This window comes from Xenia sp. Carnegie-2017, unplaced genomic scaffold (genome assembly GCF_021976095.1).
Source record: "Xenia sp. Carnegie-2017 unplaced genomic scaffold, XeniaSp_v1 HiC_scaffold_24, whole genome shotgun sequence".
Classification (NCBI taxonomy): Eukaryota; Metazoa; Cnidaria; class Anthozoa; order Malacalcyonacea; family Xeniidae; genus Xenia; species Xenia sp. Carnegie-2017.
Window position 1 is genome coordinate 15,805,902 of NW_025813487.1, and position 25,850 is coordinate 15,831,751.

The 25,850-nt window shown below is 34.3% G+C and overlaps 1 protein-coding gene and 2 long non-coding RNA genes across 5 annotated transcripts; 1 reads left to right on the forward strand and 2 right to left on the reverse strand.

Moving 5' to 3' along the window:
* Positions 1–1,276: 1,276 nt before the first annotated feature.
* On the forward strand, positions 1,277–13,294 carry LOC124450704. Its single transcript, XR_006950176.1, has 3 exons — positions 1,277–1,338; positions 1,660–1,789; positions 13,069–13,294. It is a non-coding gene; the product is annotated as an uncharacterized LOC124450704 (long non-coding RNA).
* On the reverse strand, positions 8,416–10,380 carry LOC124450702. The gene is made up of 4 exons (XR_006950175.1): positions 10,278–10,380; positions 9,220–9,291; positions 9,051–9,134; positions 8,416–8,439 (listed from the first exon to the last, which is right to left on the reverse strand). It is a non-coding gene; the product is annotated as an uncharacterized LOC124450702 (long non-coding RNA).
* Positions 13,295–13,452: 158 nt separating the features above from the next.
* On the reverse strand, positions 13,453–24,931 carry LOC124450700. 3 transcript variants are annotated; one of them, XM_047001338.1, is made up of 9 exons: positions 24,553–24,931; positions 22,116–22,182; positions 21,394–21,465; positions 20,176–20,418; positions 19,153–19,298; positions 18,377–18,503; positions 17,124–17,365; positions 14,655–14,846; positions 13,453–14,593 (listed from the first exon to the last, which is right to left on the reverse strand). In XM_047001338.1, exons 7-9 carry the CDS (start codon positions 17,245–17,247, stop codon positions 14,160–14,162), a joined length of 750 nt encoding a protein of 249 aa, XP_046857294.1. In that variant the 5' UTR covers positions 17,248–17,365; positions 18,377–18,503; positions 19,153–19,298; positions 20,176–20,418; positions 21,394–21,465; positions 22,116–22,182; positions 24,553–24,931; the 3' UTR covers positions 13,453–14,159. The 3 variants fall into 3 exon arrangements, with proteins under 3 accessions (XP_046857294.1, XP_046857293.1, XP_046857292.1); XM_047001337.1 differs by having other exon boundaries at positions 20,176–20,445; XM_047001336.1 differs by lacking the exon at positions 22,116–22,182 and having other exon boundaries at positions 20,176–20,445.
* Between the last annotated feature and the right edge of the window lie 919 nt (positions 24,932–25,850).

Genomic DNA, 25,850 nt, shown 5'->3' on the forward strand with positions numbered 1-25,850 from the left:
AGGCATGTTTGGATTAAACACAATAGAAAGCGCTTCGCTATGAATGACACAATATACATTTCAGAGTAGACGTGTTTCCGTCACAGATTCATGATAACAGATTCATGATAACATTACATGTTAGGTTCTTGAAATACTTCTGAGTTAAGAATTTAAAGCTCATGTAATCGTTTTTACACACGGTTCAACAGTTTGTTTTACAGTAACGTATGGCATTGGCGATAAGATCTCGCTTCTTTTTTGTTTTCATCGACGAAGAAATTTCAAAGCTTTACTCCATGAATCAGGAAAAACACATTAGCCATTGGCCGCTCAGTTAACAGAGAAACACAATATTTGTAATAACGTTTGTTTAATTTGTCACTTTAATAAGGAGTAACATGTAATTTTCTTCATTTAAGGACTCAAAATCGAGTCTCTAAGGCCACGTATACACTATACCGGATTCGCTCACCACGACATCTTCATTTGCTTTAAAGAGGTAATTTTCGGAGTAAAAGCTTTTTAAACTGAGAGGCAGTTTGATTGTGTTTCTGACGTTGAACAATTTCACTGTCTTTTAATATAAAGAATATTCAACCTGCTACGATAGCAATCCGGTACAGTGTAAACGGGGCCTAAGCCGATATTGCTCTTTAGAGCCATATTGTCATAGCCAAGCGTTCTTATAGATATGCAAGAGTCTACAATGTGATTGGACTTTGGAAACTTTAAAAGGTGTGGTTGATCTTTCATGCACGCGATGCGATAACTCACGAAAGTTAAACTAGTGATGAAACATTAATTTGAGAAACACACACACAATTTTGACTCAGAAGATGACCCTACCGCTAAGGTTGTCGAAACGTCAGTCAACAACAACAAAAAACAGTCCTTCTCAGGACTATACCAACCTGGACGATCTACATCTACAAACATGTAACACACACTAGTAAAAACATGACACTCAATGTGTCAAATTTTCAACCAAGAAGCTATATTTATGTGTCCTGTCTATGAGGGATGTTCTCGCTTAAAAAACTGTTTGTGTTAGAACACCCATGGATTCACGCGTCTATGGACCTCGAATTTTCAAATTTAAGTTCTTTAAGTTGATTTTCACTTAGTTTAACATGTCCTAATTCCTTCTTTATGAATGTAATCGATTTTTGTTATCGTATTCGAGAGGATGGCAGTTTGAACGATGGAAATATGCGTCACATGATTTTGACATTGAAGTTTTCTTTGAGCAAGTTGCTGCATATTGTATGCAAGAATTAATTTTAACCTCAGCTAAAAAGAAAGTCTGCTTAATGTCTAACATTTAAATTGAAAACAAATGTCGGTTGGAGCTTACTGGTGAGTTAAACTAGCTAAGAATATTTTTCTCAATGTCTGGATGTCAATTTTATGTTTTTGATTTTGATGTTGACAATTTTTTTCACATGTCCTTGACAATACTATATGAATGCTGCAATATTGTTGACTTTAAAACTTCCTAAATATCAACCTTTTTTAAGACTAACAAACTCTTTATTTCGACTCATATATCCGCTTTATATATATATAATAAATCCAAACTCTATATACATATATTTCTCGAGTTTACAATTCTCTGTATGTTTATATTTTACTGTATTTACTTCAGTATAATAATTTTAAAACTACTCTAACCTTTAGCTCAAAAACTGAACTGCTAATTGACTATGGCCGTCAAGCCTTCATTGAATATAAGCAAGTTCAAAACTCATAAGGAACAGTCAGTGCAAGTCTGCTTGAATACTGAAGTCAAAAGAAAACGATAAATAAGGTAGCAGTGTTGAGTAATTTTGTGAGGATGAAGTTATTAAACTACCAAATAATTTATGGGTAGGCTGATTTTAAGCCTTTACCTAAACGTAAAAACTTCGTATTTTTACAAGCGGTTTGAGAACAACCGCGAAACCAAAGCTCAAATAATTTCATTTTGTTTGAGCAAACGAAAACAAAAGAAATTTTCTTTTGTTCTTAAATTGCACTAACGTCATTTCGAGCTTTATATCTTTTGCTTTTATGTTAAAATATTCTATGTGCCATTTATAGTCAATCTTATACGTGATTGCCTTAAATTTAGATGAATTAGGAACGAGCTAGGAACGTCAGACAAAGGAAAACGAGACCACATCCAGTTCCAATCACCACTCCAGTGACCTCGTTTGTTTTACGAGTTTCTGTAAGGAAATAAAAATCATTGTTTTCAAAAATATTTCACGTTGTGATTAAAACTTAATGTTTTAAAATGACAAATATTCAATATCTATCGTCGTGTATTAACTTACGCTGAGCCGAGTGACTAATTGTTTATATTGATGGCACATGAGTTGAGCACCTTTCAACATTTGAGTAGACTGAGAAGAACGATATAGAAACAAGTCAAAGAGTAAAAAGAAAAGACCTATAGAGCTATAGAAAAGAACTATAGACCTATAGAAAAGAAATATAGAGCTATAGAAAAGAAATATAGAGCTATAGAAAAGAACTATACAGCTATAGAAAAGAACTATAGAACTATAGAAAAGACGTTAGAGCTATAGAAAAGACCTATAGAGCTATAGAAAAGAACTATAGAGCTATAGAAAAGACCTATAGAGCAATAGAAAAGAACTATAGAGCTATAGAAAAGACATATAGAGCTATAGAAAAGACCTATAGAGCTATAGAAAAGAACTATAGAGCTATAGAAAAGAACTATAGAACTATAGAAAAGACCTATAGAGCTATAGAAAAGACCTATAGAACTATAGAAAAGACCTATAGAGCTATAGAAAAGAACTATAGAGCTATAGAAAAGAACTATAGATAAAAAGAACTATAGAGCTATAGAAAAGAACTATAGAGCTATAGAAAAGAACTATAGAGCTATAGAAAAGAACAATAGAACTATAGAAAAGACCTATGAAGCTATAGAAAAGAACTATAGAGCTATAGAAAAGAACTATAGAGCTATAGAAAAGAACTATAGAACTATAGAAAAGACCTATAGAGCTATAAAAAAGAACTATAGAACTATAGAAAAGAACTATAGAACTATAGATAAGAACTTTAGAGCTATAGAAAAGAACTATAGAACTATTGAAAAGAACTATAGAGCTATAGAAAAGAACTATAGAACTATAGAAAAGATACTTAAGAGCTATAGAAAAGAACTATAGAACTATTGAAAAGAACTATAGAGCTATAGAAAAGAGCTATAGAACTATAGAAAACACCTATAGAGCTATAGAAAAGAACTAGCTATAGGACTGTAGAAAAGAACTATAGAACTATAGAAAAGAAACTAAAGAGCTATAGAAAAGAACTATAGAACTATAGAAAAGAACTATAGAGCTATAAAAAAGAGCTATAGAACTATAGAAAACACCTATAGAGCTATAGAAAAGAACTATAGACCTGTAGAAAAGAACTATAGGACTGTAGAAAAAAACTACAGAACTTAGTAGACTGTAGTGAAAAGAACTCTTTTCGCCAACCAACAGAATTTTTGCGACTAAACTCCACCTCTGAACAACTTGTCATCTGAAGCGTCAATTCATTGGCACACCAAATTTTTTCAAATGACGAAGCTGTCGATATTTACTTGTGGTAACGACGGTTAGCCCAATGTTTTAAAATTCAAATTTTCTTGTATTGTTGCGAGATTACACAACAAATCAAGCGTGACTGACACGAAGATCTTAAGACAATCAATATCTTTCTGTAATGACTTACTGACAATACATTGCCCCATGCGAAATTATATTGAATATTTTGTTGTGACATTTCGCAAACTAATAAAAACGCTAATATAATTAAACACTGTTCTCGAGCAGCCCATGCAGATGAACTCCTGATATGCGTCTTGTTCAATATAAATCATAAACTCGTTAATAAGCTGGAAGATTATTACACTTTATACTTTCCTTAGTATTCTTTATATGATGTTCCATCCTAATTAGCATTTTATACATGGGACCAATCAAATTTGATCGATCTAGACCTTAAAACGCAAACGAATCACAAGCAGACAAAAGTTTTGTTCTTTTAATTCTGTTCCTATTTAGATTTTTTGTCGGGCAGCCTTGCCAAGCATCATTTAATGCGGCACACAGGTCGTGAACATTTTTGAAATGTTGTTACTCTAAGACCCTTTTGTCTTTGAGAATTATCCTCTCGTGCTATAAACTTTTTCATTTCTTCGATCCTTGCTCTGTATGACTTTTGGAATAGAAAATATATATGAAAGAATGTTATATGCAGTGCGGTGTTCTGAAATTAAATGAAAATACGATCTTCGTACTTTGCTGGACAATTTAACCAATTGTCTCATGAACCTGAAAAATTCAGGTGACTCAATGGGTTTCGAACCCATGACCTCTGCGGTGCCAGTGCAGTGCTCATGACCTCTGAGCTATGAAGTCACACAATTTAAGCAATTGTCTCATGACAATTCAAGCAATTGTCTCATGAACCTGAAAAATTCAGGTGACTCAACGGGATTCGAACCCATGACCTCTGTGGTGCCGGTGCAGTGCTCTGACCAACTGAGCTATGAAGTCACACAGTGGAGAGCAGGTCAATTTTGTTGGGCTGATGTTTTCGAATCCCGTTGAGTCACCTGAATTTTTCAGGTTCATGAGACAATTGCTTAAATTGTCCAGCAAAGTGCGAAGATCATGTCTTCATTTAATTTCAAAACACCGCACTGCATATAACATTCTTTCATATGACATTCCTTTCACGAGAAAACATCAGCCCAACAAAATTGACCTGTTGTTTTTACAGTTGTTTTTCATTTGTAGACGCTTAGAGCGTCTAATTGGATTAGCGGGTTGATTAATGTGATTGGATTGGGTGAAATGCGTTGTCATGGGTTTTGGTGTATCGTGAATATGATTGGTGTTAATATTATTAGAGTGTAATGTTGTAGTTTTGGTGTTGTTTGTAGTTTTTTTGTCCTACCCTCTAACCTCTACCCTTCCTCTATCCCCCTTCTGTACCTCCAAACTCTATCCATTCTTTGGCACATGCTATACGCATACTTTCTTACCCGTGGAATCTTTACAAGGCTCGTATGTTGCATTGAAACCTCTGAAAGTCTCGCTGCCATCGCTGAAGAACCTCAAGCTGAGTTGGTTATTGGTCGACTTTATGGTCCCTTTAATATCTTTCATTGAGCAGATTTTTAAAAGAGGCTTCACCGTTTCAAACCGTCCAAAATCTTGATATAGTCTCTATTGTCATCTTTACATGGTGTATTATCGTTTTCTTTTCGAAGTTCCAAATCGCTAATATAAATAACATGGAGATTTAAGAAAATTAGGTGCAAGCTACTTCAGAAATTCCCATCCACCCAATACTATATTTAAACTGTGGCATAAACAAGCGACTATGACAAACGTTATAAAGGATATGTTTTGTATACTGCGAATAATTCAAAGTTATGCATCTCTTTTATATTACATCAAGTGTCTACAACGGACTCTTCAACATTGTTGTATTTAGAATTTCATACATACGTGATATTTAGACAAACCCTCTTTCTGTTATTAAGCTTTATCATGTAAAAGTAGCCCACGTGTGTTGGGTAGTTCTTTGGATAGTTAAGAGACGAAAAGCTTCCAGATTGCTTCTTTAAGATTGTTTCCTCTGTAAGTATAAATGCAATGCATTATGGTAACATCTGAATCCCACCGATTCACAATCGAGTCGTTCCCTGCTGTTTTTCTATGTTTAGCTACTTATCTATGGGCAGCGAAACTCCTATCTACGAGTCATGAACTTTGTATGAAAGGAACGTTCACAAATATTTATATATGCCAATAATGTCATAATCGATTTTTTTTTGTATCTTGTTTAGTAATGTCATGTTTATAATGTCATGTTCTTATTGTAGTTTCTTCTTGTTTTTAAAGTTATGTTAAGTCATGTTTATAATTTCATGTTTTTGTTGTAGTTTCTTCTTGTTTTTAAAGTCATGTTAAGTCATGTTTATAATGTCATGTTTTTGTTGTAGTTTCTTCTTGTTTTTAAAGTCATGTTAAGTCATGTTTATAATGTCATGTTCTTGTTGTAGTTTCTTCTTGTTTTTAAAGTCATGTTAAGTCATGTTTATATTGTCATGTTTTTGTTGTAGTTTCTTCTTGTTTTTAAAGTCATGTTAAGTCATGTTTATAATGTCATGTTCTTGTTGTAGTTTCTTCTTGTTTTTAAAGTAATGTTATGTCATGTTTATATTCTCATGTTCTTGTTGTAGTTTCTTCTTGTTTTTAACGTCATGTTATGTCATGTTTATATTCTCATGTTCTTGTTGTAGTTTCTTCTTGTTTTTAAAGTCATGTTATGTCATGTTTATAATGTCATGTTCTTGTTGTAGTTTCTTCTTGTTTTTAAAGTCATGTTATGTCATGTTTATATTGTCATGTTCTTGTTGTAGTTTCTTCTTGTTTTTAAAGTCATGTTAAGTCATGTTTATAATGTCATGTTCTTGTTGTAGTTTCTTCTTGTTTTTAAAGTCATGTTAAGTCATGTTTATATTGTCATGTTCTTGTTGTAGTTTCTTCTTGTTTTTAAAGTCATGTTATGTCATGTTTATAATGTCATGTTCTTGTTGTAGTTTCTTCTTGTTTTTAAAGTCATGTTAAGTCATGTTTATATTGTCATGTTCTTGTTGTAGTTTCTTCTTGTTTTTAACGTCATGTTATGTCATGTTTATAATGTCATGTTCTTGTTGTAGTTTATATGTTGTTTTCGGAACAAAATTTACATCTACTGTAATTTAACGTTCAGGGAAAGATTAGCTTTCAATGAGCTCGCCTGTTTTTATCGTAGGCATTGTGGTAGGCATTGTGGTAGGCATTGTGGTCGGCAATGTGGTAGGAACTCTAATGGGCTTATGTTTCCTGTTTTCTGTCCTTGGGTGATGCTCTTCATAGGGATCAGGATATTCTTTGTACTCATGGTAAACTTCGACCCAATCTGTAAATATCAAACAACCATTTAGACAACACGGGCTGCTTAACTGTCAAATGTCAACCGCATTTTAAATTAATTAACAGCTTTTTGTGTGTTATCGATGTCGCCCACTCCAAAATTGTCAATTTCAGAAATTTCGACTTTTCGATTACGTTACAATCTGGAAATTATTTTAGCTATATATTCGCCTCACTGATTCTGGTTAAAATTACTCCAGCTTATGCTACATCCAGTCCAACTATAGAAAATCATGGCATTATTTACATGAATTGAAGTACGGAATCCTGATATTTGTTTAGTATGACGTTACTATAATGGATGGCCCGCACACAGGCTAAACACAAAAAGAAAAAAATGCCTCAAAAACAGCAATGAATATAACAATGTTCAGTAGATAAATATCTTACAACATGTATATATACCAACTCGACTTTTAATGGATCCGTTTGTTCGTCTATTGCTATGATTCGTGTTCAACCAATCAACCGTTCACGTGTTTAAACACATGGGATGAGTTAGAACACGTAGCCAGAACGATACTTCTTGGGGGGGGGGGGATATTCATATATGCTTGACATGCCGTATTAATTTCTTATGAAATCCCTTGTTTTTTACGGATTATAAAATGAATATATGAATATACCCCCCCCCCTAATTGTCGTTCTGGTGAGGTGTCTGATTGAGTTTGTTTGACATGATTTTGTGTTGGTAAAAATTTCCACTCCTCGATAAGAGGATATTTAGAAAATAGGGGCGAAACGCGATACTTGCGGGTGGCTACCTTATTATAGTTAGATGAACGAAATTCTATCCTTGCTCGTAAACTGGAATGAATATTATAAATTTCATTTGCGCAAATATTTGATAGCCGAAAAATTGAAAACGATTACAATGTATTTTAATTGATAACCGATTCTTTAGAAAAAAATAGGTACTCACACCGCACAATGACGTAACACCGTTCATATATACATGCTACAAAATGAAGCGGATTCACAAAGCGGAAATCTACGCCATTGCTAAACCTTTGCCGTTTAAACGATATGTTGGTTAACCTGTGTGCAGGCTATCCTTGAAAACCAACCAAAAACAGGCATGAATCGACTCCGTGCATACGTTCAATTTACCTTTTTCCCGATATGTTGGTTAACCTGTGTGCAGGCTATCCTTAAAAAAAACGACGAAAAAACGCTCAATTTACCTTTTCCGATAAAATACCGCAAGTTAACAAGCCTTTTACCCATTTGTTATGACGAGAAACAATTTTTATAGCGATCTCCATCGTAGGTATCCATTGCAGTGCTCATCATGAATTATCGACTCCGTATTACATCCATCGTAAACAATGATGTTATGAGGCATCATAACATCATAACATCGATTTCTTTGATGCTTTTATACATTCAACGTTATTCCAAAAAATTTCATAGGGCATTTCTTCATTTGTTGTAATTGTCTTAGTCGTCGGGACTATAAAATAATTCCATTGTTACACGTCATATACATTTTTTTGATCACAATACATAATATCTCTGATTATGCCTGACGAAAATCAAATTGCAGAGTCGTTTTTTGGCTTCACCACACAGGTTAAATGCGAGTGAACTCTGCTATAGCTACTACAATGTTAGTTATGTTACGGCCAGATTATCCACAATGCACCCCTGCTGTCCTTGAGATTGGGATCATAGATTAGATAGACGGGTAATCCTTCATCAAAACACATTATTGCTCACCGGATTAAAACAAAAATCATAACCACATAGTATTTGGAAGCAAATTACGTTGAGAGGAGAGGGAGGGAGAGATAAAAATCAACATTTTAGGAACTGGCTAGAAAGTTGTGTGCTCAATTTTCCCAACAGTTTTAACGCAACTTTGAAGTGTTACAGCTTGTCTATTTCCTTCCACAAATACCCACCACTCTTAAGACGCGGCTGAACCAAATTGAACGCTATGCAACCATAAAGTCAGTGTATAAAAATTTTCTAAAGATATCCGGTTATATTTTTGTAGCAACATTATGCATGTTTGATGATAGACAAGTACGATACATATAAGTTATGTTTTACTCGACTCACCTCCTTTTATGGTAGTACTTGGTGTTGTTTTAGGCGAGAATGGAGCTCTCTCGAGTTCTCTGCTTGTCTTGTTGTACCTACAATCTGCGTGTTTGACGATAGAGAAGTATAATACATTGAAAGTTATATCGTACGCTATATGAACATGATATATAATATTTTTACTTACCGGAACTGACAAGAAGATTGATGAAAACTGTGACCGCCATGAAAGTATTGAAAAGCATCTTTTCAGTTAATTCTACAATGTGTTGATATTACAAAGTTTAAAATACTTCAAAAAAACGTGCATTATCAATACAGCAAACGAATTAAGCGTTGATATTACTAAGTTTAAAATACTTCAGAAAAACGTGAATTATCAAAACAGCAAACGAATTAATCGTTCATAATAGAAAGTTTAAAATACTTCAAAAAAACGTGGATTATCAAAACAGCAAACGAATTAAGCGTTCATAATAGAAAGTTTAAAATACTTCAAAAAAACTTCGATTATAAAAACAGCAAACGAATTAAGCGTTGATATTACAAAGTTTAAAATACTTCAAAAAAAAAGTGGATTATCAATACAGCAAACGAATTAAGCGTTCATAATAGAAAGTTTAAAATACTTCAAAAAAAAGTCGATTATAAAAACAGCAAACGAATTAAGCGTTGATATTACAAAGTTTAAAATACTTCAAAAAAAAGTGGATTATCAATACAGCAAACGAATTAACATATAACTTTACTTCGTTAAGTTCGGTTTTTTCAATTCATGTTATCTTCGCTCTATGTCAGTAACATATATGTTGCCTGTTTATTTCTTAATCATTTTAATTTTATAGCAGTTTGTATGATTGTAGATTTGAAATATTCGAAAAACCAAATTATTGGCCTCATTTTTTCGCAACTCACATCTTGTGTTTACAAAAAATGCATTGGTTTCCAGCTTGCTTCAAATGTGATATCTCTACAACTATCCGCTTGCAAAGAACTAGTTTTACATAGGCAGGGCTTTATCGAAGTTTCTCTCTTCTCCTCCATAGAAATCCTAACTATGCCGAAAATATTAAATCGTGAGTATATTCTATATACTATGCCGAAAATATTAAATCGTGAGAGATATTTTATCGTGAGTGTTGCAACCCTAATTCGTTGAAAGTTATTCGAAAATTACCTCAATAAAACAATCCTAAAGAAGTCAATATCAGCTAAATAACGGTAATAAACATATGTCGGTCATACCTTAAATGTCGTATCTTGATATCGAATTTATTCTCCACCGCATAGATAACGTGCAGACATTGGAAAATGTTAGCTGCTTGTCTAACTCCGATGGCTACTGAACCTAGCTTACGTTTGACTTAAAGACATCTGGCAGGCAGTTAGTCATATTATGTGTTCAAGTGGGTAATCGTTTTGCCATGACAGTGGGTAATCGTATTTTACCATGACAATTAAGAATGAATGAATGAATGAATGAATGAATGGATGAATGAATGAATGAATGGATGAATGAATGAATGAATGAATGAATGAATGAATGAATGAATGAATGAATAATGAATGAATGAATGAATGAATGAATGAATGAACGAATGAATGAATGAATGAATGAATGAATGAATGAATGAATGAAATGAATGAATGAATGGATGAATGGATGAATGAATGAATGAATGAATGAATGAATGAATGAATGAATGAATGGAATGAATGAATGAATGAATGAATTTGAAGAAGATGATACGTGACTCAACATTCATGAAAAAAGTTGTGACACTATTATAAATCGTAACTTTTATTTTCCTTGGTGAAAAACTGACCAAAGACAATTTTAAAATTAACTGAAATGTAACAACAAATATTGTATAGAAAAATAAAACATTCATATTGAGCACTCTTTTACACGATGTCATATAATTATGTACACTTATGTACACATATACACATCAATTACTTATGAATTCTTTATAAACCTACTATTGCGTGCATTAAAGGGCTTCGCCATGGTTGAAGAGTTTCAAAACTTTTACATAAATAGTATTATAAAATAAACTTTGAAAACTTTACTATCCTCAATTTCCATGTTATTCGTCGATTTATACGCCAAACCTTTACAATTCTTAAACTAATGATGGTCAACAGCTGTAGTTGTAGCACAGAATAGATATCTTAACAGAAGGTCTACTCGTGTCGGAACCTTTGATGTTCGTGTTCCCCACTTTTCTGAAGCAAATTCTAAGAGGACGCGCCTTCCAGCAAGACACTTCAACTAGATCGCAATAGAAAATATACATGTTTTTACAAATACATCGTTTTGCAGTACAAAAGCTTGGAACCTTATCGTCTTCGCAAGACGATAACGTTTGTAAAAATTTCGGCAAACTTTTGCTTTAAACGTGAATTATTAGTAAAATAGCATTCTGGTGCAATACTATTCCATATTGATTTTGTGAAAGTATCTTGCTGGGAAACCACGCATGCGTAGTGGAACCACTATACTATGCCTATAAATATATATTTGAATATTTGACCCATCGTGTCGAGTAACTCCATATACATCAAAGTCGCATATTTATATAAATGTACCTAGAAACATTGACGTACATAAAGATTGCTTCAAAATACGTCACACAACGTTATGCAACATCACCGAATCCCTTTACTCTCTAGTTCAACACTCATAAACATTATTTTACCATGTACATGATTTTGTGAGAAATGTTTATCTATCTGAAAGGAGTACATATTACTACGTACTTCAAGGCTGACACAAAATATGTGCTTCATGTTAGTTTGTTCCAAATCATTGTAGATTTCAAATATTGTGTTTAGAAGTATCGAGTTTTTGTGTCAATAAAAGGCCAAACTAGTTTATTTTTGTTCGAACTCACGGGGCCTGTTGCACTGAGGCCGAACAGCGCTATCCACCGGCCGGATAAAAATTTTAATTTTGAATGCTTACAAAATTTCTTTAAAAGGGAAAATACACGATTTGAGCTGAGCAATCGCTGAAATAAAGTATCGCTTCTTAGGTTACGAAATTTCTTTGCCGTAAGGGAAAAATAGACATCTGTTTTTACAAGTTTGAAAATTTTACTATCCAATGGATAACATTATCCAGGCTTCGCGCAACCGTCTCCTGGATTCTAAAAGCTCCCTTACACAATTACTCTTATAGCAAAGTCATTTTTCTATGGCGATGGCAAGATTTTTTTAAAATATTCCAAATCAAGCAGTCAGTGAAATGAAAGTACTATCTTCGGATAGTTACGAGATGATTATTGATTTCAAAGCTCAACTAAGTGAGTGTCACTGTGAGTGAGGTTTTAGTATGCAGACGAAGCAAGACTGTTTGTATATTGCAGAGATGATGAAGCAATCAATAGATACGTCGTTAAATGTATCGATAATAATCACATTTACTCCAATGCTGATAACCACATTATTGAAGCTGAGACTGTGGCATTTAACTTGTATATTGTCCATGTTCTTGTCAATTTTCTTAAATTGCTCTACAAGCATTGCCAAACAGGGGCATTGCGATCCGGGGGATGCCAGACCAGACCCCCATCCCTCAAAATCATTCTATAATCATTAATAATCATCAGTAACCACGCCCATGCCATACCCAATTTACAGACAAACGTTATGCCCAGACCCCCCCCAAAAAATATTTGCCCGTATTCTAAAAGCTCACTCACACTCAGTGGGGGCAGGGCTTCAAAATCACTTCATCATTCTTTGAAGACCGAAATTTCACTCAACAATTGATTGCTTGATTTTAAATATCTAGGAGAAAATCTTGCCATAGATGGAGAAATGACTTTGCCAATAATTAGATAGAGTGTAATCTTTATGTCGAACTTAATGAGTGCGAGTGTGAGTGAGCTTTTACAATACGGGCAATAGATTTCGCTTCGCCCTAGCTGCCAAAATTTCCCGTCGTATAAAGACTCAAAGCGAATTTATCAACGTCTGACATAATTTAATAAAATACCCAGACTATTAAAATATTTTGTATCATTTGCAGGAGAAATCTTATCCTTCGTAAAGAATCTCATGCTGACTAAATCAATGATACTGGCCGAGAGGATGGCAGTTTGAACGATGGAAATATGCGTCACATGATTTTGACATTAAAGTTTTCTTTGAGCAAGTTGCTGCATATTGTATGCAAGAATTAATTTTAACCTCAGCTAAAAAGAAAGTCTGCTTAAAGTCTAACATTTAAATTGAAAACAAACGTCGGTTGGAGCTTACTGGTGAGTTAAACTAGCTAAGAATATTTTTCTCAATGTCTGGATGTCAATTTTATGTTTTTGATTTTGATGTTGACAATTTTTTTCACATGTCCTTGACAATACTATATGAATGCTGCAATATTGTTGACTTTAAAACTTCCTAAATATCAATCTTTTTTAAGACCAACAAACTCTTTATTTCGACTCATATATCCGCTTTATATATATATAATAAATCCAAACTCTATATACATATATTTCTCGAGTTTACAATTCTCTGTATGTTTATATTTTATTGTATTTACTTCAATATTATGTATTTTAAAACTACTCTAACCTTTAGCTCAAAAACTGAACTGCTAATTGACTATGGCCGTCAAGCCTTCATTGATTATAAGCAAGATCAAAACTCATAAGGAACAGTCAGTGCGAGTCTGCTCAAATACTCAAGTCAAAAGAAAACAATAAATAAGGTAGGAGTGTTGAGTAATTTTGTGTGGATGAAGTTATTATTTTACCAAATAATTTATGGGTAGGCTGATTTTAAGCCTTTACCTAAACGTAAAAACTTCGTATTTTTACAAGCGGTTTGAGAACAACCGCGAAACCAAAGCTCAAATAATTTCATTTTGTTTGAGCAAACGAAAACAAAAGAAATTTTCTTTTGTTCTTAAATTGCACTAACGTCATTTCGAGCTTTATATCTTTTGCTTTTATGTTAAAATATTCTATGTGCCATTTATAGTCAATCTTATACGTGATTGCGTTAAATTTAGACGAATTTTATTATTAATTATAGTAAATTTATGCCTACAAATATTTTACTTAGTAAAGTACCATTAATTGAATATACTTTGCCCCAGTTGAAGGTTACTATTCTTTAAACAACAGTGTTTATTGATTTTGGATGTTGAAAATCTTGCGTTTCTGACACATCCCATGTGCTTTTATCGTCATCGATAAACTCGGCATTTTGAACCTTTTCCTTAGTGGTCTTTTCATCATTGGCAGCGACATTTGTCTCTTCTGCTTCTTCAATGCTTACCTCGACCTCCTGCTCATTTGCCGACATCTCAGGCGGTCTCGTTGAGGCATTCTGCGAATTTTCACCACTGCTTTCTGTTCCATCAATCACAGATTTTTCAAGGACGACTTCCTCAATTTCTTGTGAGATGTACCCAGCGTCATTGAGGGATTGCTGGGATGTCTTGGGTATCATATTATCATTCTGCGGTAACCCTGGATAAGGCGGAAGCTCTTCGCTGTTGTTTGTTGAATCTGTAGTCTTTGGAAACTTGTCAGGCGAAGCCATCACTGTTGAGAAACACGTTAGAGAACTAATTAAAAAAATATCATAAGTTTAACATGAACTTACCATCACAGTATGCAGGAGGACCTTCTTCCTCCACAACATCTGCATGATCAGAATATTTTTCGACTTCTTTTTGCAAACAAAGTCGTCTACATCTTCGTGAGTGGCATAGAGCTAGGAACGTCAGACAAAGGAAAACGAGGCCACATCCAGTTCCAATCACCACTCCAGTGACCTGGTTTGTTTTACGAGTTTCTGTAAGGAAATAAAAATCATTGTTTTCAAAAATATTTTGACGTTGTGATTAAAAATTAATGTTTTAAAATGACAAATATTCAATATCTATCGTCGTGTATTAATTTACGCTGAGCCGAGTGACTAATTGTTTATATTGATAGCACACGGGTTGAACACCTTTCAACATTTCTATAGCTCTTTAGAAAAGAACTATAGAGCTATAGAAAAGAACTATAGAGCTATAGAAAATAACTATAGAGGTATAGAAAAGAACTATAGAGCTATAGAAAAGAACTATAGAGCTATAGAAAAGACCTATAGAGCTATAGAAAAGAACTATAGAGCTATAGAAAAGAAATATAGAGCTATAGAAAAGAACTATAGAGCTATAGAAAAGACCTATAGAACTATAGAAAAGACGTATAGAGCTATAGAAAAGACCTATAGGGGTATAGAAAAGAACTATAGAGCTATAGAAAAGACCTATAGAGCTATAGAAAAGAACTATAGAGGTATAGAAAAGAATTATAGAGCTATAGAAAAGACCTATAGAGCTATGGAAAACACCTATAGAGCTATAGAAAAGAACTATAGAGCTATAGAAAAGAACTATATAGCTATAGAAAAGACCTATAGAGCTATAGAAAACACCTATAGAGCTATAGAAAAGAACTATAGAGCTATAGAAAAGAACCTAGAGGATATAGAAAAGAGCTATAGAACAGATGAAAGAACTAAAGAGCTATAGAAAGAACTATAGAGCTATAGAAAAGAACTATAGAACTATAGAAACTATAGGCTATGAGAAAGGAACTATAGAGCTATAGAAAAGAACTATAGAGCTATAGAAAAGAACTATAGAGCTATAGAAAAGAACTATAGAGCTATAGAAAGGAACTATAGAGCTATAGAAAGAGACCTAGAGCTATAGAAAAGACCTATAGAGCTATAGAAAGGAACTATAGAGCTATAGAAAGAACTATAGACCTATAGAAAAGACCTATAGAGCTATAGAAAAGAACTATAGAACCATAGAAAAGAACTAAAGAGCTATAAAAAGAACTATAGAGCTATAGAAAAGAACTATAGAGCTATAGAAAAGAACTATAGAGCTATAGAAAAGAACTATAGAGCTATAGAAAAAACCTGTGGAGCTATAGAAAAAAACTATAGGACTGTACAAAAGAACTATAGGACTGTCGAAAAGAACTACAGAACTTAGTAGACTGTAGTGAAAAGAACTCTTCGCGAACCAACAGAATTTTTGAGACTAAACTCCACCTCTGAACAACTTGTCATCTGAAGCGTCAATGCATTGGCACACCAAATTTTTTCAAATGACGAAGCTGTCGATATTTACTTGTGGCAACGACGGTTAGCCCAATGTTTTAAAATTAGAATTTTCTTGTATTGTTGCGAGATTACATAACAAATCAAGCGTGACTGACACGAAGATCTTGAGATAATCAATATCTTTCTGTAATGACTTACTGACAATACATTGCCCCATGCGAAATTACATTGAATATTTTGTTGTGGCATTTCGCAAATTAATAAAAACGCAAATATAATTAAACACTGTTCTCGAGCAGCCCATGCAGATGAACTCCTGATATGCGTCTTGTTCAATATAAATCATAAACTCGTTAATAAGCTGGAAGATTATTACACTTTATACTTTCCTTAGTATTCTTTATATGATGTTCCATACTAATTAGCATTTTATACATTTTAACATGAGCCCAACAAAATTGACCTGCTCTACACTGTGTGACTTCATAACTCAGTTGGTCAGAGCACTGCACCGGCACCGCAGAGGTCATGGGTTCGAATCCCGTTGAGTCACCTGAATTTTTCAGGTTTATGAAACAATTGCTTAAATTGTCCAGCAAAGTGCGAAGATCATATCTTCATTTAATTAGAAAATATATGTTACTTAATGCCTCCGGATTGCTGTAAAAATTATTTTATTGAGCTTTCAACTCGGTGCTTCGAGCCTTCATTAGAAAGTTATAGAAAGTTATATACAGTTGTTTTTCATTTGTAGACGCTTAGAGCGTCTAATTGGATTAGCGGATGGATTAATGTGATTGGATTGGATGAAATGCGTTGTCATGGGTTTTGGTGTATCGTGAATATGATTGGTGTTAATATTATTAGAGTGTAATGTTGTAGTTTTGGTGTTGTTTGTAGTTTTTTTGTCCTACCCTCTAACCTCTACCCTTCCTCTATCCCCCTTCTGTACCTCCAAACCCTATCCATTCTTTGGCACATGCTATACGCATACTTTCTTACCCGCGGAATCTTTACAAGGCCAATATGTTGCATTGAAACCTCTGAAAGTCTCGCTGCCATCGCTGATGAACCTCAAGCTGAGTTTGTTATTGGTCGAATTTATGGTCCCTGTAATATCTTTCATCGAGCAGATTTTTAAAAGAAGATTTGACCACGATACCCAACCATCAAAAATCTTGATATAGTCTCTACTGTCATCTTTACAGGGTGTATTATCGTTTTCTTTACGAAGTTCCAAATCGCTAATTTGAATAACATACAGATTTAAGATAATTTGGTGTAAGGTAATGACTTCAGAAATTCCTATCGACACAAGGCCTTAAGTATTAAGTAAAAAATTTTGCTATTAACAGGTTTTGTGATAGCTATCATAGCATTTCTTGGATATGTTTTATATTTTGTTAAATTGAGCAAATTTAAAAAATGGCACGAGTATACTTAAAATGGCGTGAGGCGAAGCTTTAATTGCAATGAACAAATTGTTGCTGTGTTTTTACTTTGTTCTTGAAAATAACAAGTTATTTAACGGTTGGATCGCTAAGTACTTGCAGAAAAAGTTCCTTTCTCTGGCTTCTGTGATGCTTGAAAATTGTTGTTTCAGTACGGTTGATATAACATATTTCTGTAGTTACATGTTTGTAAATGTAGATCGTCCAGGTTGGTATAGTCCTGAGAAGGACTGTTTTTGTTGTTGTTGACTGACGTTTCGACAACCTTAGCGGTAGTCATCTTCAGAGTCAAATGACTAGTCATTGGAAACTTTCAAAGGTATGGTTGATCTTTCATGCACGCGATGCGATAACTCACGAAAGTTTAAACTAGTGATGAAACATTATTTTGAGAAACACACACACAATTTTGACTCCGAAGATGACTACCGCTAAAGTTGTCGAAACGTCAGTCAGCAACAACAAAAACAGTCCTTCTCAGGACTATACCAACCTGGACGATCTACATTTACAAACATGTAACGATACCCCGGGTTCAAACCATTTACTTCATACTTCTGTAGTGCAGTTCACTATGCAGTGAAATATTGCTCAGCTATTGAGGGTTTCTTTACACAGCTTTTCTAAGTGAATGCAACGGATTTTTGCTCAGCTATTGAGGGTCTCCTTAAAGAGCTTTTCTAAGTCAATGCAGCGGATTTGATTGTTCTCGTTTCAAGGAATTTAGATGATGCATCTATCACAAACAATGCTTCATCTGACTGTTCAGTAATCACCGTTCCATTTAAAATTTTATACACATACCTGATATGTAGACAAACCCTCTTGTTATTATTGAGTTGTATCTTGTAAGTGAAATCCACGTGTGTTGGGTAGCTGTTTGGATAATTAAGAGACGAAAAGTTTCCAGACTGCTTTAAGAATACTTTCTCTGTAAGTATAATTAGAAGTCATAATGAGAACTTCTGAATCCAAACACGTGACAATTGAGTAATTCCTGTTATTTTGTTTCAATATTTAGCACAGTGGTGTATGTAACGTCGCTAATGGAATTAGAATATTGTTAAAACTTCTAACATGGAATTAGAAGTTTCAAAAATAAAAAAAAAGAGACCGAAATGTTTACTTGTGTCTTAAGTATTGAGTCGAACAAGATGTCTGTTGGCTTCATAATTTCAACCTCAAAGTTGTGGAGGCTCAATAGACTTTAAAAGGGAAAATATCTGGCCATTTAATGTTACCATTCACCCGTTCACCAGAATTGACAATTATTTAGCTGTTGGAAAATTCTAAAAGCAAGCTGATGCAATGTCCCCAGACAAGGAAAATGAAATGAGGAAACAAGGCTTACTATAGTATTAATAATTGAGGGATGTCTAGTTTAAATAAACGTCCCTCATGGATATATTGATGTGAAATATTTAGAACTAAATGTACCTCATCCCTGTATTTTGGAGAAAATACGTCAGAAAATATTTCTGTTATAACCAAGGCAACCATGGCAACCATGGCAACCATGTTGTTACATCTAATATTGCAAGGGGAATAGGAGGAGGGGTTATTATCTGCTAGACACTCACCTCCTTTTATGGTAGGACGTGGTGTCGTTTTAGGCAAGGTTGTAAATGTTGGTTTTTAGTGGAGTCATATTCGCCTTTATTATTAAAGTGGGCTTTTCGGCATATCCAAGAGCAGCGACTCTGATAATTACAGCAAATATCATAATCTAAAAATATGAAACTTTTGTTTTTAGAGGCTTCACGTTCACTCTCTCGTTTTTCACATCTACGTATACAAGTATAAAATAGCGTGTATCGCTTTTGATATATCGACGTTCATATTGCAAACGTTGAATCCTTTATTGCACGTTGTGCGCAGTAGTAGCCCCAATAAGAACCAAATAAAACTCATATCAAATAGCAGCTCATGTAAACTAGAGCTATTGACATGATTATGATGCACTTCCTCTCTTACAAAAATTTTGAATCTGCGTACAAGCTATACGCACAAAATAGTACTCAAGAAAGACAATATGAGTCGAATTCTAGTTTCTACTACATCAGCATCTACAGACGTTACGGGGTTGTACGGAATTGATACGGAGTTGTACGGAATCGATACGGGGTTGTACGGAATTGATACGGGGTTGTACGGAATTGATACGGGGTTGTACGGAATTGATACGGGAAAATCCGCGCGAGCTTCGAAATCTCGTATCAATTGCGCACAACTCCGTAACGACCATATATGTTGATGATGTAGTAGAATTTAAAAATTCAACGAACGAGACTTACATGTAAGGTGAAGTTGAAATGCAATGCTACTAGTAATCAGTCAGATAATGAAGAAAATGTACACCTGCCAAATTTTTTGTCAAGTTGAATATAAACATCTCCAACACACAACTCCGCACTTCATGCATGAACCAGAAAAGCTGCAAATTTTGGATCTCGATAACTAGTCGCCATGATATCAGTATCTGCGATCAATTCCGCACATTTCCTTCACTCTCTGGCTGATGACTTGTCGAATTCAAATCATACTTCACCTCACAGGTAGTAAGTCTCGTTGAATTTATGAAATTCTCCTTGTATTTCAAATACCTTTTTCCCATAGATAATGATAAGGTGACCCTTTGTTCTTCTCTATGTACAGATATTGACAGCAATAATAATATTTGCGCATTATATAACATCCATATTTGGAGCAAACTGGCAACAATTGCATTCCCTTTCCGAAGCAATCCGCTTTTTTCCATGCTTTTAGGCAATCATCCTTCATCTTCGTCGCCGATTTTTTTTGGACCATAGTGGACGTTGCATTCTTCGTGACTGTCTTAGAGATGCCTGTTGTTTGATAGGTTAGATAGCAGTCTAACGTTGAAAACAAACTTGTAAACTACACGGCCATTTATTCATGTTTTATATTTTAATACTCAATAAAAATATGGAAATGCTAAAAAATATATTAACAATTCCACCCATGATAAATATAGATATGATTCAGAATATTGATCGCACTCTAAGTTAAGAACTGTCAATGCTCGCATATGTGTCCAGATGGTTTTTTAAAATTGAACGATTTCTTAGAGAAGAGGAAGATTTTTTACACGTGTAGTTCTTTTGGTAAATTGCCGAATGTTTCAATTCTATTCTTCCTTCGTTTTCACGTTGATGTATAACAATTGGATAGATTAAATTTATATTTTCATATCTAACTTTCTTTGAACACATGTATATAATGCTATTTTGTTACAGTTTTTTCAATTACATTTTATCAGTTGATGATTCACAATATCTTTATATATATGTAGCTTGAAAAATATCAGGTTTAAGTGCAAATCAACTCTGCGATAGCCAAACTACAAATGTTGGCCAGGTGACCGCATTACACACGTATACTGTCGTTGGGATGACAAGTTATATGTATATATGATCGTGACTAAAACACCACACGAGTACATACGAGTGCATACGAGTACATACGACTGACATACGAGTACATACGAGTGACATACGACTACATACGAGTGACATACGACTACATACTGGTCACAAGTATATATATATATATAACCCTAACCCTAACCCTATGTACTCGTATGTTAGTCGTATCTACTCGTATGTCAGTCGTATGTACTTGTATGTACTCGTATGTACTCGTGTGGTGTTTTAGTCACGATCATGTATATATACACTTTTATCCTTCATGATAACACATAATTTTGTACCTACATTCTACATGCATGACGATGTAGAAGTATAATACATTAAAGTTATAACGTACGCTATGAGAGTATAATATATAATATTTTTACTTACCAAAACTGACAAGAAGATTGATGGAAACTGTGAACACCAGGAAAGTCTTATAAAGCATCTTTTCAGCTAATTCTGTAATATGCACGTATAAGTATTAGAAAGTTAAAGATACTTCGGCAAACGTAGATTATAAATAAAACATATGGAATACGGAGGTGGATAACTTGCCGTTTGAGCGAGTTATTTTTACGTCAAGAAGGGGAGCGTGTTGTCTTTTTCCAGTTCAGATGTAAAGGAGATGTTAGGATGTTGTGATGTTAGGATGTCTCAACCACCATCCTCACCCTGAACTGGAAAAAGACAATTTCATATGGAATATTTACATGTTTGTACTCCCGGGTTCAAACCATTTACTTTATATGGAATATTTGTCGGTAAAAAGCAAAACTTCTTCAAACGTGTTTTTTCAATTGACGATATTTTGACTCTATTTTAGAAACATATGTTGTTATTGTGTTTCGTACAATCATTTTAATACAATAACGTGCTAGTTATATAAGAATTGAATATGTGAAGGGCTTGATCGCGTATCTCTCTTGTCCACTGAAAAATATCTGTGATGTTACGAGCTTCACCGATGACAGTATCATTATGTAACAATATTAATTTATCGAGAATCCAACCTTTATTTGTTAAAAATTATTCGAAAGTTGCAGCAACCAGACTAAATGTGTAATAAAACATTTTCAACGAAAACAATGTCATAATTGCAGTAAACCTACTTTGATGTAAGAACTCAAGTCTCGGGTCTTGATATCAAATCTGCTCTCTCTTCCACCTCATAGAAAACTGTAGACGTTAAATTACGCACTCATTTATTTAACTCCAATAGCTGTTGAACTAAGTCAGAGACATCTGGCAAGCAGTTAGTCATGCTGGGTGTTCAAGATGGTTCGAGTGGGCGGTAGTTTCTTCGGCATTTTTGCCATGACAGTTAAGAACTTAATGAGTTTTTTTGAATACTGCTCGTAAAATAATCTCTCGTCAAAATCATCCAGCAGCTTTCAAGCATCAATGTCAATAAGAAAAGTTTTCTTTACACCTGCATATATTTGTTTGCTGTTTTACGCTATTAGTCTGCGATAATTGTAACTTTTACGAATTTTCCTTAATGAAAAGCTGACACAAATAATTTTTTCATCAGACTTATTTATTTGCGAGAAAACTCGTCATTGTTAAAATATGATCAAGGCATTACTGTGTAAAAGAACATTAAAAGGTCCTTTTTGTTGGAAAACATTGACTCAGTATTATGATAAAAACATATAATAAGCAGGGCTTTATTTTAAATTTCGCAATGGGGCAGACACAGAGGGCTTGTCAAACTGCACAGCAATTACTTCGCGCACGCGCAGACCGTATCTCTTAAAATATTGGAAGTGCGACGATTTTCATTAGCTCTTTGGAAAGAGCTCATCGAGAGCTTTCAGATGAGCTAAAGATCATCGACGTAACCACAGTAGTTTAGGAGAAAGGACTGCGCATGCGCAGATCGTATCTCGTAAAATATTGGAAAGAGCTCGTCGAGAGCATTCAGATGAGCCGACAGCTGGCAAATGCAGTAGACTCGCTTTTAAGAAATTTATGTTTTACATAGTGATTTTCATCATAAAATGCTTGCCAAATATGCGAAAAACACATATATTTTTTCCTCGCTCTTTCTCAAGGGGGGAGAGAGAAATTGTGAGATTTTCGGAAAAGCAGTCAATTTCGGTAAATCTCAGCGATAAGGTACGGTGGCTCACAAGGGACACCGCACTAAATAATAAGAATCATACAAAATAAGGATATTAATATATACAAAAAATACACCACACACATATAAAATAAAAATACACACAAAATGCATTATACACGCACAAAATGAAAATATACACACAAAATAAAAATATACACACAAAATAACAATATACACACAAAATAAAAATACACACACAAAGTATGATCGCGGGCGCTTGCAGTGTCGGATAGCTGACTACTATCAGTTTATTATAAGGTTGTAATCAGATATGTGTAATTGTGATTTTAACATGTGGTCAACTGGTACTTGTCGTCGTATTTAACAGTTTCAACTGTGAAATAATTTAAATGACATTTGGAAAGGAATCGAAGCAAGCTCAGCTTCGCTTCTTCAGATAACATTGTTACATTGACATCGGTCTGAATAATTCTTGATACCATGCTCAACCTCATCCAATAAGTGCTTATTATTTCTCTTATTGATTTTTCGCTTCAGTATCGCAAGAGCTTGCTTTCGATTCCTTTTCAAATGTCATTTTAGTTATTTCGCAGTTAAAACTGTTAAATACGACGACAAGTACTAGTCGATCACATGTTAAAATCACAATTACACATATCTCATTACACATCTGAACATATCTGATTATCATAATAAACTGATAGCAGTCAGCTATCCGACACTGCAAGCGCCCGCGATCATATTTTGTGTTTGTATTTTTGTTTTGTGTGTATATTTTTGTTTTGTGTGTGTATAATGTATTTTGTGTGTGTGTAATGTATTTTGTGTGTGTATTAATATCTTTTATTTTGTATAATTCTTACTATTTTGTGTGGTGTCCCTTGTGAGCCACCGTAGTAATGGAACAAATCCTCCATTTTTTTGGCGTCAGCCACTAATTAAAGCCGCGCTTGAGATAGTCGCTCCAGTTATTACAGAACTCAATGAGTTGCAAGCCGACACTAATGTCGTTGTTGTCATCTTCAAACCAGGGAAACATTTTTGGGATTTTTTTCACAGTACTTTTTTCAAAGGCATGTTTGGATTAAACACAATAGAAAGCGCTTCGCTATGAATGACACAATATACATTTCAGAGTAGACGTGTTTCCGTCACAGATTCATGATAACACAGCTATCACAAACTCATCTATCGTAATACCGCATTATTTTATATGTCTAGAGAGCCACAACATGCGGAAATAACCTAAAATATTTCCTACAGAATTTTAGTTATTCAATCTGAAAAAATCTTGAACGAAGTTTGGCGTCCGCCTTCAACATAACATAGAGGTATAATTTACTTGAAAGTTGATCACATATAGCATGACTAACTTTGCTGCTTCATAAAACACTTTGCGATATGACATTCCTTCCCGCATCCATTCACGCAAACAGTATTAGCCACCATAACCGACTTACCTTAAAACGTTGCAGCCAATAAGATTTATATATTGTCGTAAATTTTTTTCAATGTTTGACCGTCGTTTGCAAACGTTGACGTTATTACTTTGCCATTGACTTCTCCACAGTTCATCGTGTGGCCGCCGGAATGTTGGCTGGGAAACTGAGGTCGAATAACATTACCGGATTAAATTTCGCAGCGTTCTATTGCGTCAAAACCGTCCATGAAATATATGTATTAGAAGCGACTGTCAACATTTCTATATCGGCTCTCGTCACTCTCTTCCTGAACGAAACAGCTGCTGATGACCGTCTTGATGTCTGAGTATTTTTTCTGACGCAAAAGTAGCGTGTACGAGTTGCTTGGTCGTTTTCAAGACGCACGCAATTTTGAACGTTCGAAATAATTATATTTACTTGCAGTGCAATCTCCTGCTGTTTGGGCTTTTGTTTCATTTTTATTGACAATCTGATGACAAACGCAGTATGTTGGGACTTTCAACAGCTTAAACGACATCATTCTAAGATCTCTCCTTGAATACACTTGCATTTAAATATTGAAAGGCGTCGCATGTCAGTCATCAAACTGAACGTGTTCTATATGACCTGTATTTATATAGAATTCCTAAATTGAGTGATTGCCTCGCGAGACTTACAATGCTCATTACATGTTAGGTTCTTGAAATACTTCTGAGTTAAGAATTTAAAGCTCATGTAATCGTTTTTACACACGGTTCAACAGTTTGTTTTACAGTAACGTATGGCATTGGCGATAAGATCTCGCTTCTTTTTTGTTTTCATCGACGAAGAAATTTGAAAGCTTTACTCCATGAATCAGGAAAAACACATTAGCCATTGGCCGCTCAGTTAACAGAGAAACACAATATTTGTAATAACGTTTGTTTAATTTGTCACTTTAATAAGGAGTAACATGTAATTTTCTTCATTTAAGGACTCAAAATCGAGTCTCTAAGGCCACGTATACACTATACCGGATTCGCTCACCACGACATCTTCATTTGCTTTAAAGAGGTAATTTTCGGAGTAAAAGCTTTTTAAACTGAGAGGCAGTTTGATTGTGTTTTTGACGTTGAACAATTTCACTGTCTTTTAATATAAAGAATATTCAACCTGCTACGATAGCAATCCGGTACAGTGTAAACGGGGCCTAAGCCGATATTGCTCTTTAGAGCCATATTGTCATAGCCAAGCGTTCTTATAGATATGCAAGAGTCTACAATGTGATTGGACTTTGGAAACTTTAAAAGGTGTGGTTGATCTTTCATGCACGCGATGCGATAACTCACGAAAGTTTA